The 14,242-nt window shown below is 33.1% G+C and overlaps 1 protein-coding gene across 1 annotated transcript; it reads left to right on the top strand.

The window, feature by feature from the left end:
- The first annotated feature begins 5,860 nt into the window (after positions 1 to 5,860).
- ube2ka (ubiquitin-conjugating enzyme E2Ka (UBC1 homolog, yeast)) lies at positions 5,861 to 14,116 on the top strand. Its single transcript, XM_067395678.1, has 7 exons — positions 5,861 to 5,989; positions 8,335 to 8,428; positions 10,214 to 10,272; positions 10,660 to 10,742; positions 10,857 to 10,956; positions 12,714 to 12,842; positions 13,350 to 14,116. The coding sequence occupies exons 1-7, from the start codon at positions 5,918 to 5,920 to the stop codon at positions 13,422 to 13,424; spliced, it is 612 nt and encodes a 203-aa protein (XP_067251779.1). The 5' UTR covers positions 5,861 to 5,917; the 3' UTR covers positions 13,425 to 14,116.
- The last annotated feature ends 126 nt before the right edge of the window (positions 14,117 to 14,242 follow it).

The following is a 14,242-nucleotide window of genomic DNA, read 5'->3' as shown; positions in this document are numbered from 1 at the left end:
GCCACGCCAGGGCCTGTTCATGATACGCCTGCCATGCCAAGGCCTGTTCACTCCATGCCAGCCAGGTCTGTACATGTCATGCCTGCCAAGTCAGGGACTGTTCACGTCATGCCTGCCATGCCAGAGCCTCATCACGTCAAGGCCTTAATGCCACAGATAAATTATGTTTTTAGAGGGGGGATCTGTAATGTCTAAATAATAAGATGTATAAATATATGTTTAAATAGTTTATTAATCATTTACTTACACTTCCTAAATGATCTTATAAACCACTGACAACTCTTAAATAACTGGTTTGTAAATAATGTAATAAGCAATTTAAAAATGATAAATTGAGCATTAATAAAGTATGAAAATACAATTATTAAACACATTATAGATATGTTTATAAACAAGAACAAAGCATTTATAGCTGTATTTATAAACTTCTTATTGTCTATTAATGCTTTAAAAATGATGAACTAACTATTTACTAATTCTTAATGCTTCATAGCATGCAGTTATTATAAAGTGTTACCACTTTACTTTTGTTTTGTGCATTCATTTGGCATCATTCAATTGTATTTTATAGCCTATTAGCAGTATCTCTGTTGTCTACATGTTATTTGCTCAAGTTTTATAAAGATACAGATATATACAGATACAAGATGCATTTTAATAAAGAGCAGGTTGTAAAACAAAGAAAACAAAAGCAACTTTGCTTGCATGCTGAACTTGAAGCACAACAAAGAGTTTTCCAAAATGGATGTTTTGCAATTTAAATGTTGATTTTTTTTTTTTTTTTTTTTGCAAATGTTATCTCTCTAAGCAGCCTTGGGTTGAACTGTTCAACTGAACTGTTATGTATATATATATATATATATATATATATATATATATATATATTCAAAATTTCAAATGTTTACTTGTATGAAATCGACTGTTTTTCAGCTGTACAAGCACCTCTTTCACACCGTATTCTTCAAAAGATTTACGCTAAATTTTCCTACGCCGTCCCTATTCAACTTATGGAACGAACACGGCGCCAGTTCAGTTTTTTCCGTAAGTTTAATAGGGAAGGTGTAGGACATTTAGCATAAATTTCTTGAAGAATACAGAATCGTGTTCTGGTGGAAGGACTTGTGATGCGATCATTTGAGTTTATAAAGCATATACATTTTCATTTTTTTAAAGGCCTTAATTTTTGGAAGGGTGAATTAAAACTTTTCAAGACCTGTATAAAGCCTGTTTATTATGTAAAATGATAACATATGAGAGTAAGCTAGTAACAGATTATTCAAAAATGTAAAACCATGTTGAAATATATATATATATAGATGTACTGTTTATCAGGTTTTTCTGGACCATAACCAGGTATGGATAGATAATAGATAGAACTGAGACTTTTCCCAGTGGTCAGGCTGACCTTTGAGCAGCATGTCAGAGTCAAATTTAGATTTGTAAATGGAAAGATGCCCAATTTCTGTTATCAACTATTTGAGTGAATATTGGAAAAATTAAGTGTTTTTTTGACTTTTGCCATCATTAAAAGTACCAGTACTGTATCAGTAGTATCTCTGCTGTCTGCTGGTTAATTGCTAAAGTTTTCTAATAATTGCAGGTTGCAAAATTAACCAACTTCTCCTTCTGTAACAGCTGACTTACTGAAAGATATTTAAGGATATTTCTTACCATCGCTATAAGTTGAAGCACAAAGATTACTCTTGCTCAAATGTTTACATGTAATAAATTCTATGTTGAATAAAATAAAATATATTTTTTTTATTTAAGCTACTTTTTGTAATGTCTATTTGATGCTTTTCTCATTTAACACGATAATGACAATAAATTATCTTTTGGGGGTAATTTCTCAGACAAATTTGATGTGCAATTTATTTGCAATTCATTTGATTAATTAATCGCCACATCATGTAATTAATTATTTTAAAATTTTCATCGATAAACAGTCCTGATATAATCATGTGAAAAAGAAAAGACACCCTTTTGAATCTTATGGTTTTAAATATCAGAACATAATAAAAAAATCATCTGGTCTTAAAATGATGTAAATACAACCTCAGGTGAACAACAACACATGCTGTATTACACCGTTTCGCAGTGAAGTTCTAGTACTGTATTAATTACAATATTGCATAAATCATAAAGCAAGGCATTGCGGATCCAGAATTTCAACATTTCAAGACGTTAGAAGAATTTCAAAAGATCTGTTATGAAAAAGGCAATTCATTGTCAGAGGCGTTGTTCATCATGCCAGCGATCTAACGATGAGAAACCAATCTTGAAAATCGTTCAGTGAGTCATGGTTCAGTCGGCAGAAAAGGAAATTGGTTCATTTTTTATTTTTAGTTTTGTAGCAACTAACTGACAAAAGCAAATTCACTAAATTATTTTATAATATTTCATTTTAATTAATAGTATTTATTTTTTTACTCAAAAAGTCTCCTAAACCTGAGAACAGAAAATGTGCATCATTCCATCATTTACTGTCAGTAGTATTTTCGTTAAAATAAAATATACCTTACTTTGTAAAATTCTTGAATTTGATTACTGTACTCAAGTGCTGGGACCTTCAGAGAGCTCCGCATTAACAGATGTCCACCAACCTCAATGAACTGAACTGAAGCAATGTTGTAAAGAAAAGTGGGACAAAAGTCCTCCAGAATGACGTGAGAGACTAATAAAATCATACAGAAAATGATTGCATTAGCTTATTGCTGCTACAGATGGTTCTACAAGCAATTTAATCATAAGGTGTACTTCATTTGTCACACATGACCTCTCCATTCTGACTTTATTTTTGATAATATTTATTACATGATGCAAATGCTGTAGAGATATTTTAGTACCATAAAATAAGCCCCCAAACAGCTGTCAATATCAAACAAAAATAATCTAATTTGAAGTGTTTTTGAATCACTGTATATACAGTAAACTACATTGACACAATCGTCAGAGATTAACCAGTCAAAAGTAGTTTCTATCAACTGCGTTCCTCGTTGAATGTATATTTGTTTGTTTTTGTTCTGGGTCACATGAGGGGCCATACGGAAGCTCTAAGGGGACATGGTGATGGGAGAAAAAATTTATTTTAATGCTTTAGTGTTCTCGCGCAAATGTTTTGTGTTACCCCAACAAACTTTGCATTAATTCTCAAAATTAGTTCTTTGAATGTTTGAAATAAAAGGCATTTTTCCTACCCTGATTTTATCTTTCTGATTTGAACTCTGCTTTAAAGGGGCGTGTCTGTGTGAGACTTCAGTGTAAACAGCCACTGCTGTGATTGGCTAACATCTTTCCATTTGAAATAAAAACTTTTAGCACAGCTCTCAAGGTTATCTAATCGTGAAAAGTGTTGATTATTTAGATCTATGGCATTATATTTAGATCGTGGCATGAAAGGTTGCAGTGATGATCATGTAGCCGATCACATGTTGTTGAGCGCATGAAAGCAGTGATCTCGTCATCGCAACTTCTTCTTCTTCTTCTTCTCTATTAGAATTCCAGCAGTGTAGACGCTGCTAAGTGTATTACTGCCCTCCACAGGTCAAAGTTTGAACTAATTGTTATATACTTGCACTAGCATATTGAATATGACAATTTAGTTCAAACTTTGACCTGTGGAGGGCAGTAATACACTTAGCAGCGTCTACACTGCTGGAATTCTAATAGAGAAGAAGAAGAAGAAGAAGAGAGCTAGTTCAAGATGAGCATTTATGGTTAAAACGTATATAATTTTATTTTATTTTTAGAAAATGAGCTAGATAAGACCCTTATTTCTAATCCTTTAACGTGCAATGTGTGGACAATTAATACTTCAAAATACTAACATGTGTTTGCTGATAGTAACACTGAATAAAACAATATTTAACATCAAATATTTCATCTATATTTCATATATTATTATTATTATTATTATATTATTATTTCATATATATATATATATATATATATATATATATATATATATATATATATATATATATATATATATATATATTCATCAATATTTCATATATATTCATCTATATTTTATCTATTATTATTATTATTATTATATTATTATTTCATATATATATATATATTTCATCAATATTTCATATATATCCATCTATATTTCATCTATTATTATTATTATATTATTATTATTTCATATATATCATCTATATTTCATCTATTATTATTATTATATTATTATTATTTCATATATATTCATCTATATTTCATCTATTATTATTATTATTATATTATTATTTCATATATATATATATATATTTCATCAATATTTCATATATATCCATCTATATTTCATCTATTATTATTATTATATTATTATTATTTCATATATATCATCTATATTTCATCTATTATTATTATTATATTATTATTATTTCATATATATTCATCTATATTTCATCTATTATTATTATTATTATATTATTATTATTTCATATATATATATATTTCATCAATATTTCATATATATTCATCTATATTTTATCTATATTTCCCTCTCACCGCCAGAAAAACTCGAAGAATCACGAAAATAAGCAGCAGGTTTATTATAATTAATAATTATTATGAAAAAAGAGAATCAATGAATTGATGAAACATTAGGAGAATGAATGAAACATTAGGAGAATCAATGAATTGTGAACAACTTACTGCCATTGTGTAAATAATATGTAATCATGTAATCCATAAAAAAGTAACTGTAGTCTGAGTATTTTAAAAAGTAATTTACTCTAATTACACATACTTGATTTGTGGAATCTGATTATACACTACCGTTCAAAAGTTTCGGATCGGTAAGATTTTTAATGTTTTTAAAAGAAGTCTCTTCTGCTCACCAAGGCTGCATTTATTTAATTAAAAATACAGTAAAAACAGTAATATTGTGAAATATTATTACAATTTAAAATAACTGTTTTCTGTTTGAATATATTTTTATAAAGTAATTTATTCCAGTGATGCAAAGCTTAATTTTCAGCATCATTACTCCAGTCTTCAGTGTCACATGATCCTTCAGAAATCATTCTAATATGATGATCTGCTGCTCAAGAAACATTTATGATTATTATCAATGCTGAAAACAATTTTTTTTTTCAGGTTTCCTTGATAAATACAAAGTTCAAAAGAGCTTTTGTAACATTATACACTACTGTTCGAAAGTTTGTGGTCAGTAAGAATTTTTATTTTTATTTTTTTGAAAAGAAATTAAAGAAATGAATACTTTTATTCAGCAAGGATGCATTAAATCAATCAAAAGTGGCAGTAAAGACATTTACAATGTTACAAAAGATTAGATTTCAGATAAACACTGTTCTTTTGAACTTTCTATTCATCAAATAATCCTGAAAAAAAAATATTGTACACAAATATTTTGTACAATTGTACACATTAAATGTTTCTTGAGCAGCAGATCAGCATATTAGAATGATTTCTGAAGGATCATGTGACACTGAAGACTGGAGTAACGATGCTGAAAATTCAGCTTTGCATCACAGGAATAAATTACACTTTACTATATATTCACATAGAAAACAGTTATTTTAAATTGTAAATTTTTTCACAATATTACTGTTTTTACTGTATTTTTAATTAAATAAATGCAGCCTTGGTGAGCAGACGAAACTTTTTTAAAAAACATTAAAAATCTTACCGATCCCAAACTTTTGAACGGTAGTGTATAATCAGATTACGTACAGATTACTGGATACATGTGCAAAAACTACTGTTATTGCACTTTTGCACATTTTTATTGTGAACTGTGTGTGTGTGTGTGTGTGTGTGTGTGTGTGTGTGTGTGTGTGTGTGTGTGTGTGTGTGAGTGAGTGAGTGAGTGAGTGAGAGAGTGAGAGAGAGAGAGAGAGAGAGAGAGAGAGAGAGAGAGAGAGAGAGGTGTGTGTGTTGGTGGTGTATGAACAGCATGGCCAACATCGCGGTCCAGCGGATCAAACGGGAGTTTAAAGAGGTTCTGAAAAGCGAAGAGGTTCGTTTAACACATATACACACACGTGTGCGTTTCACCTGACAGCTGTCAATCAATCATCACGACTCACACATGTGCATTTAATCATGTGAGATGATGGACGGATCAGACACATGCAGCTGATCCGGACCGAATCCGGAAGCTGTGATTAGTCTCGTTCATTGAGATAATGCAGTTTAATGTGTGTTTGGGGTGTCGGAGAGGCGATTCGGGGGAATAGTATGGGATGTTTGTCCCGTCCAGGCCGAACCGCATTAAAACGAGCCTAAACCCGCCGAAACGAGTCTCAACACAGCTCTGGGGTTTAAATGTGCTTATTTAATCGATTCTGGAGTGTTTATTCAGTGGTTTGATGTGTATTCAGGTGTGTTTGTGGTGTTTTTAATAAAGGCCCGTGTGTGATTAGCCGCGTGCTAACTGAAGGCCAGCTAATGCTTCATAAACACACATTCACGCTTTAAAACATCACATTTGACGTTAAAAACAACATTTTAGACGCACGACAGTTAATATTTGGGTTAATTTGTGTGGGCTGACAGGCTTTTAAACTTTTACGGCAGTTTTGACAGAAGTGATATAGCATCGACAGAATCACAACAATGATAAGATTGAGGATTGTTGTCATTGTATTACGAACTCTAATTTACATTAAAACCTCCATTTATGACTTATTATTAATGTAAAAATTTTAAATAATGTGTGTGATGATGTACTAATGTGTGTATTGAGTGAATTTAAAACTTGAACTGAATTGACCATCTAAATCTCTGATCTGATCCTTCATTATGTATTTATTTAACTTAAATGATAGGTTTAGTTGGGTATAACAAACTCTAGTGAGCTCTGAGTAAGGCATTGTTAAGTTGTCACAACTGTCAGTCACAAATGATGTGCCAAAAATACCGTAGTATTACCATGGTACCAAAACCATCATGTTTTTTAATGATCTTTTACCTTCTGATGCCATCACTGTATCATGACTTTACTACAGTATCCTATTTAGCAAAAATATGTTTTATTATAATATTTTTTGATAAAAAAAACTGGCTGGGATGTTTTTGCAAGAGTTGGTCCTTTTGAAATTTGGCGAGTTGGACTTTGTTGGGTTTGAATATTTTTGATTTAGTTGTGAAGTTTGGGGGATTTTTCACTTTGGATCCCAGATATCACGAGATGTCTGTTAAAGATCACTTCATCTGAAAGCATCTCCTGTTTACAAACATCTGATAGACGTCTTTAAGATGTCAGTTTTACATGCATTCTAAATCAAACATCTTAAAGACATTTTCTAAACATCTATTTGACATCTGACAGGAAACGTCTTATTTCAGATCAGCAAACACTCTAAAAAATACGTCTTCCAGATGTAAACACAAATAGACGTGTCTGAGATGTACATGTGCTATCGGATTTAAAGGGTTAGTTCATCCAAAAATGAAAATATTGTCATTTATTACTCACAAATTAAGATAATTTTGTTGAAATCCGATGGCTCAGTGAGGCCTGCATTCACAGCAATGACATTTCCTCTCTCAAGATCCATTAATGTACTAAAAACATATTTAAATCAGTTCATGCGAGTACAGTGGTTCAATATTAATATTATAAAGCCATGAGAATATTTTTTGTGCGCCAAAAACCCCCCAAAATAACGACTTTTTAACAATATCTATATGGGCCGATTTCAAAACACTGCTTTGGAGCTTTACGAATCGAATCAGTGAATCGAAGTGACAGTCACGTGATTTCAGCAGTTTAGCCGTTTGATAGCTCTGAAGCAGTGTTTTGAAATCGACACATATAGATATTGTTGAAAAGTTATTTTGTTTTTTTTTGGCACACAAAAAATATTCTCATCACTTTATAATATTAATATTGAACCACTGTACTCGCATGAACTGATTTAAATATGTTTTTAGTACATTAATGGATCTTGAGAGAGGAAATGTCATTGCTGGCTATGCAGGCCTCACTGAGCCATCGGATTTCATCAAAAATATCTTAATTTGTGTTCTGAAGATTAACGAAGGTCTTACGGGTGTGGAACGGCAGGAGGGTGAGTAATTAATGACTGAAATTTAATTTTTGGGTGAACTAACCCTTTAATAGTATTTTGGCATTTAAATTTCAAGCTTCGAATTTAAATTTTGCAGTCTGTGTATTTTTGAGGGTGTCAAGAAAACAAATAGCGTCCCAACCTTGGAAACCTAATTCAGACTTTTCTAGGCGTTTTCTGCTCTCATTTTGTGGACGAAAGCGGCAGAATTATGTGGAATGGATTTTTATTTTTTTTAGTTTTTTCAGTTGTTGACTAATTTTCCTGACATTTCTTTTTATTTTCACAGACAAGTAAAAACCAGATCAAGGTGGATTTAGTGGATGAGAATTTTACAGAACTGAGGGGGGAAATCGCAGGACCGCCAGACACGCCTTATGAAGGTGAGAGAAAAGAGATTGATCTGATCTGTTGTCTATGTTTCTGTCTTAACTGATCGTGCACAAATATCAGATGCATGCTTTAATTTTTATAGACCATCTGTAATACGCAGGGTCCAAATGTTTTGCCACACCTGCCAATAGCTCCTACAAACAGCTGTCAAACTGTATTTTGCATTATTGTTATGAACAATATATATAGTTGTGGATATAAAAACTTTCTGCTTTTCAATCTGGTTTTAGAATGCAGCATTGCACCATTACTGCTGCTATTAAAGTGTTTAGTGACATTATTAATGCCTTAGATAGTAAACAAATTTGTTCAACTCTTTTCCTTGATTTATCGAAGGCTTAACACTGTTGATCATGACATTCTTTTAAAAAGACTTGCAATTGTTGGTCTGTCTCTGAAGGAGTCCCTCAGGGGTCTGTTCTGGGACCCATTTTATTTTCCTTGTAGGGTACAACGGGGCTAAAGGCACACCTTAAGAAAAATTGTGCTTTTCACTACTCTCAAAGTATATGATTGCAGGAAAAATATATATGTTTGTATTGAACATTGATGGAGCAACATATTTTGTGTGAAAAAAAAATCATAAAGTGGTTAATTTTGTTTAAAAATCTTATAAATGTATGAGGTGGTGAGGGGGTAAAAGGCACACAGTGTTCATACAAATACTTTAGCTAAAATTATATGTTTTTAATAATGACTAGGTTAATACTTGTTCAAAAGAATCACTTTAGCAAAGTTTGTACTATTTTCTGTTTATTTTGATAAATAAAAGAATTCATTTTAGTTCAATAAATATACTGTCATTAAAATAGGCCTATGTGATATATATTTTTATATATAAAATATAAAAATAGATTTTAAAAATACAGAAACAAAATTATTTTCAAAAGTAAAGATTCTGAAAGCATTGAAGGAGATCCCATAATATAGATTTACAGTAGTAACAATATGTTAAACAATATATAAAATGATATTTTATTATGATATGATTAATATGATTGTTTCATGAATATGGGTATTATCTCTAAGATGGATACCCAATTTGATATATGATATTTGCTATGTGAATCTAACCATGTCATGTCAAGAAATAGAAAAGTCAGTCAGCTGTTCATTATGTGCCTTTTGCCCCAACAGCAGGGGCGCTTTTTACCCCAAATACCATACTTTTACATATTCTTCTGTTATTGAAAAACTGTTGCTTGAATTACCTTGAACAAAACTGAAAATCATTAAGGAGACCTTTGTCTGAAAATACAAACATTAATTTAATGGATTCTTATTTGCTACTTAAATCAACAACATTTTAAAAAACATAAAATATTAGATCAAACTACCTCAGAATCAACTTTGCGTTGCTGCCCGCGATCGCGTCAAGGATCAGACAAATTTGCACGTGCATTTTGAAAAGCAGATGTTTAGGAAAGTGCTGCAGCAAGTTTTTGTGCCATCTAGTGGTTAAGAGGAAAATAAAATCAAAGGTGCCTTTTAGTCCCATTTTACCCTACATAAATAATATCTGTGATAACATTCCCAATGCTAGATATCATCTTTTTACAGATGATACTGCCATTTATTGTTGTGCATCATCAGCTTCACAAGCTCTCCAACACTTGCAATCAGCATTTGATATTGTACAGTCTCGTCACTTAAACTGGTTTTAAATGCAGATGAAACCAAATTAATGATATTTCCAAACTCCAAAGCTCTAGCAATGGATCTTCCTGATATTACATGATGTTGTATGTGACTTTCTGTCTTTTCCTCATTTGTAGGTGGCAGATATCAGCTAGAAATTAAAATTCCAGAGACGTATCCATTTAATCCGCCAAAGGTGAGTAACGGGAGCGGCGTGAGGGGCGTCCAGCTGCAGACGTCACATTGATCCCATCTGATGTTCCTCATGTAGAGGATGATCTGCTGGTCTGCAGGGATAAACACTGGCTAATCTAGTTTAACTTACAAAAGCATATGCTAGTGTTGATGTGGTGTGTGATATGAGGGTACTGTTGGTCAGGAGTGCTGTGGAGTAAGTAGTTCATGATCAGCACTATAAGTTCAGTAGCCTAAGACTAAAGAAGGCAGAACAAGTTTTATTTTAACACTTTACACTGCAAAAAATAATGATGTTCTTTGTCAGTATTTTGTCTTGTTTTCCAGTACATTCATTAATCAAGATACAAGAAGCAAAAAGGGTCTTAATTCCACTGATGTTTTTCAGGTTCGGTTTATAACGAAGATCTGGCATCCCAACATCAGCTCGGTAACAGGTGCCATTTGCTTGGACATCCTGAAGGACCAGTGGTAAGATCTTACTGAACGCACTATAGAGCTCTGAAGCAACAGTAAACGCTGAAACTGATTAAATATTTTCTCTGTGTGTGTGTGTGTGTGTGTGTGTGTGTGTGTGTGTTTCAGGGCAGCAGCCATGACCCTCCGAACAGTGTTACTGTCACTACAGGCTCTTCTGGCCGCGGCTGAACCAGATGATCCACAGGACGCAGTAGTCGCCAATCAGGTAAATGTGAGTTTGTGTCGGGAATGCGCAACAAAAAGTGGCCGTACAAATACTATAGCAAAATCTCTAGTGGTAAAGCGACCCCGGTGGGTCCTAAAAGTCGTCATGAAACTGAAGCTGCGCTGGTCTTTTCTTCTCTACTGTGCCGTATATCAGAGTGAAACACTTCTGAACAAGAACAAATGTAGGGCGGGGCTTGATTTAATTGATTGGATGGTTGTGGTTTGCTGTTGGTGGATCTGATGTGAGTGACAGGTTGCTCCGCCCTCGTCATCAGAGAAGAGATGCTGCAAGAAGAGGGGAAGTCATTCTGATTCAAGATTACGAGGAACATGAATTTAAAACAATGATGTGCGCTGATTAATCATTTATAATAATCACTGCAATATTCAGTGTTTAAAAAAACAAGAATTGTCTATTTTGATTTCATGGTGAATTAAATTTAGTTTGATCGATTTTAAAGCCACAAAAAGTCTTGAATATCTTAAATGGTATAACTATTTTTTTTTTACACTAAGACGTATTAAATTTGGGGACAGAAAGACAGGAATCATGATACGTCCTAATGTGATTGTTAAACTTCAAAAGGCAATGATTTAATTAATTAAATGTGAGCACTGACTAGCTATGTTTCCATCCACCTATTTATATATATTTGTATGTATATTTAAATTAATATTCAGTAAGGATGCATTAAATTGATTAAAAGTGACAGTAAAGACATTTATAATGTTCCAAAAGATAATATTTTAAATAAATGCTGTTCTTTTGAATTTCTATTAATAAAAAAATCAGAATAATCATAAATGTTTCTTGATCATCAAATCATCGTATTAGAATGATTTCTGAAGGATCATGTGACACTGAAGACTGGAGTAATGATGCTGAAAATTCAGCTTTGCCATCACAGGAATAAATTACACTTTACTATATATTCACATAGAAAACAGCTGATTTAAGTTATAATATTTCACAAATTTTTTTTGGAACATTCTATTTATTGGTTTTTAACATTGGCACAATGAAAAATTCCAACAAAATTCACTTTCCTGATACAGTATGCAATAATATTCTTTCATATGTAAATGGTTTATATTTTAACACTGGTAATGATATAGAAGGAAAAAAAATAAAAATAGTGGGGTTAGGGTTTAATTATTGCTGTCTTATTAAAATAATTAATAAAAAGTTCATCAGTCTTGTTTTTTTAAAGAAAATGTAATCTTTTCGTGCTGAAGGTGGTGCATAACATCTGTAATCAGGACAGAGCAGTGAGGTGGATTTTTTTGTTTCCAATTACGCAAAATCAATCTGCGTGCTAAGAGTCTAATAACTCCACGTGCAATACACTGATTTTCAGACAGCTCCTCATTGTCACTACTGGCACCAAAAATAGCCCGAATTGGGTCTGGGTCTAGTGGTTTTCCCAATACCTTTGACAGTAATTGAATATTTCACAATTTTGACTGTATTTTTGATCAAATAAATGCAGCCTTGGAGAGCAGAAGAGACTCTTTCAAAAACATTTTTAAAAATCTTACTTCCATCAAACTTTTGTATTGTCCCATCATAGTTTTACATGTATGACTGACATGACAAACGTGCAATTCAGAAAGCTGTCTGCTAGAAAAGATTGTTTTACTTGTTAATTAAAGTAAACACGGCCGTGAAAATTGAGTCTGGGAGGGATTCTGATAGAGGGCGGTTGATTTTATTAGGCTGTCCTCTTTTCATTCTGTTTATTTCCTGTCTCACAGTATAAACAGAACCCAGAGATGTTCAAACAGACGGCTCGACTCTGGTCACATGTTTACGCAGGAGCTCCCGTCTCCAGCCCGGACTACACACGCAAAATAGACAAACTCTGCTCTATGGGCTTTGAGAAAGTGAGGAAATAAACACACGCTTGCTGAAACACTTATCAACATGTTTATTTTTGAATGTTCAAAATGTTTCAAATTCTTGGTTATACGAATGTTAAGAGAACGTTCCATTTCAGCATTCTTCAATCAAAAGGGAATGTTACTTTTGAATGTTCTCGGAACGTTCTGAAACAAATAGTAACATTTAAAAATGTTTCAGAAAAAAACGTTCCATGAATAATGTTTTTGTGCTAATACTTTGAGGACATTATTAAAGACCAGATAAGTTTGATTGAATATTCTGTTAATGTTACTGAAAGAACGTTTGTTCATAACCTAGTCAGAACGTTCTGAGAACGTTCCCTGATATCCAGGCTTCTTCTGTAGCACTTCTATGCAAAAAAAGCTTGCGCAAATGCACTTGCTCTGATTTAAATACCACAAATGTGATTTTTCATACTATTTAGTAGATGTAGTAATTGTGCAACGAGTATTTCCTCCCCTCAGAATCACGTCTTTTCCTCTCTGCAGAACGCAGTAATAGTGGCGCTGTCGTCGAAATCATGGGACGTGGAGACGGCGACAGAACTGCTGCTCAGCAACTGAGTCCAACCTGAGGGGCCAAAGCACCTTATCCGACACAATCCCACCCTCTTCCTTCATCACAAACCCTGTTTTCTCTCTCGTTCTCTTTATCCTCCTGTACTCTCTCCATCTTTTCCATTCCTTCATTCAAAATAGTTCATCCCAAACTGAAAATGTCGTCTTCATGTTGATCTGAACTTGTATTTCTTCAGTAGTTTAGCTGAATGTTCACGCTGCTCTTTCTCTGTACCAAGAAAGCGGCTGGTAATTTTGCAGTAAAAATGCAGGTTCGGAACAACATGAGCGTGAGTAAAAGACACGTTTACTTTCATCTTTTTTCTTTTCTATCTCTTTCTTTTGTTTACTTATTTTGGTTTGGATGTGCCTTTTTTTTCTTTCACTCTTACAATCTTCCTCATCATCATCATCATTTCCCTCACAGTCCAGAAATCTGACTCTAGCCCGACTGTAGCCCCGCCCCCTCACACACACACACCCAATCAGCACTGCAGTCTTTCTCCCTCCCGCACAATCATTGGCCCTTTAATCTGGAAAACATTTTTAAAACTACAGTGTCAAAAATGGTACCTTCACTCATAGATGTTAATCTCAAACATTCAAGACTGGAAAAAACACTCACACATGCAAATATACGAAAGACGAGAGTTCATCTGTAAATAAAGCTATTAAAGTCTGTATAAATTAAAGCAATGTGGCAATGCCTTTATTTATTATTGCTTTGTGGAATAGTGAAATAAACACTAGTTTCATGGCTGAGCATGTGATGTTTGGATGATCTGTATTTTGCACTGACTGCAGGTTCATACAGATGTCTTTCT

The sequence above is a fragment of the Chanodichthys erythropterus genome, chromosome 1, assembly GCF_024489055.1.
Source record: "Chanodichthys erythropterus isolate Z2021 chromosome 1, ASM2448905v1, whole genome shotgun sequence".
Lineage (NCBI taxonomy): Eukaryota > Metazoa > Chordata > Actinopteri > Cypriniformes > Xenocyprididae > Chanodichthys > Chanodichthys erythropterus.
The sequence above is the reverse complement of the archived record's forward strand: the minus strand, read 5'-3'. Positions and strand labels throughout refer to the sequence as shown.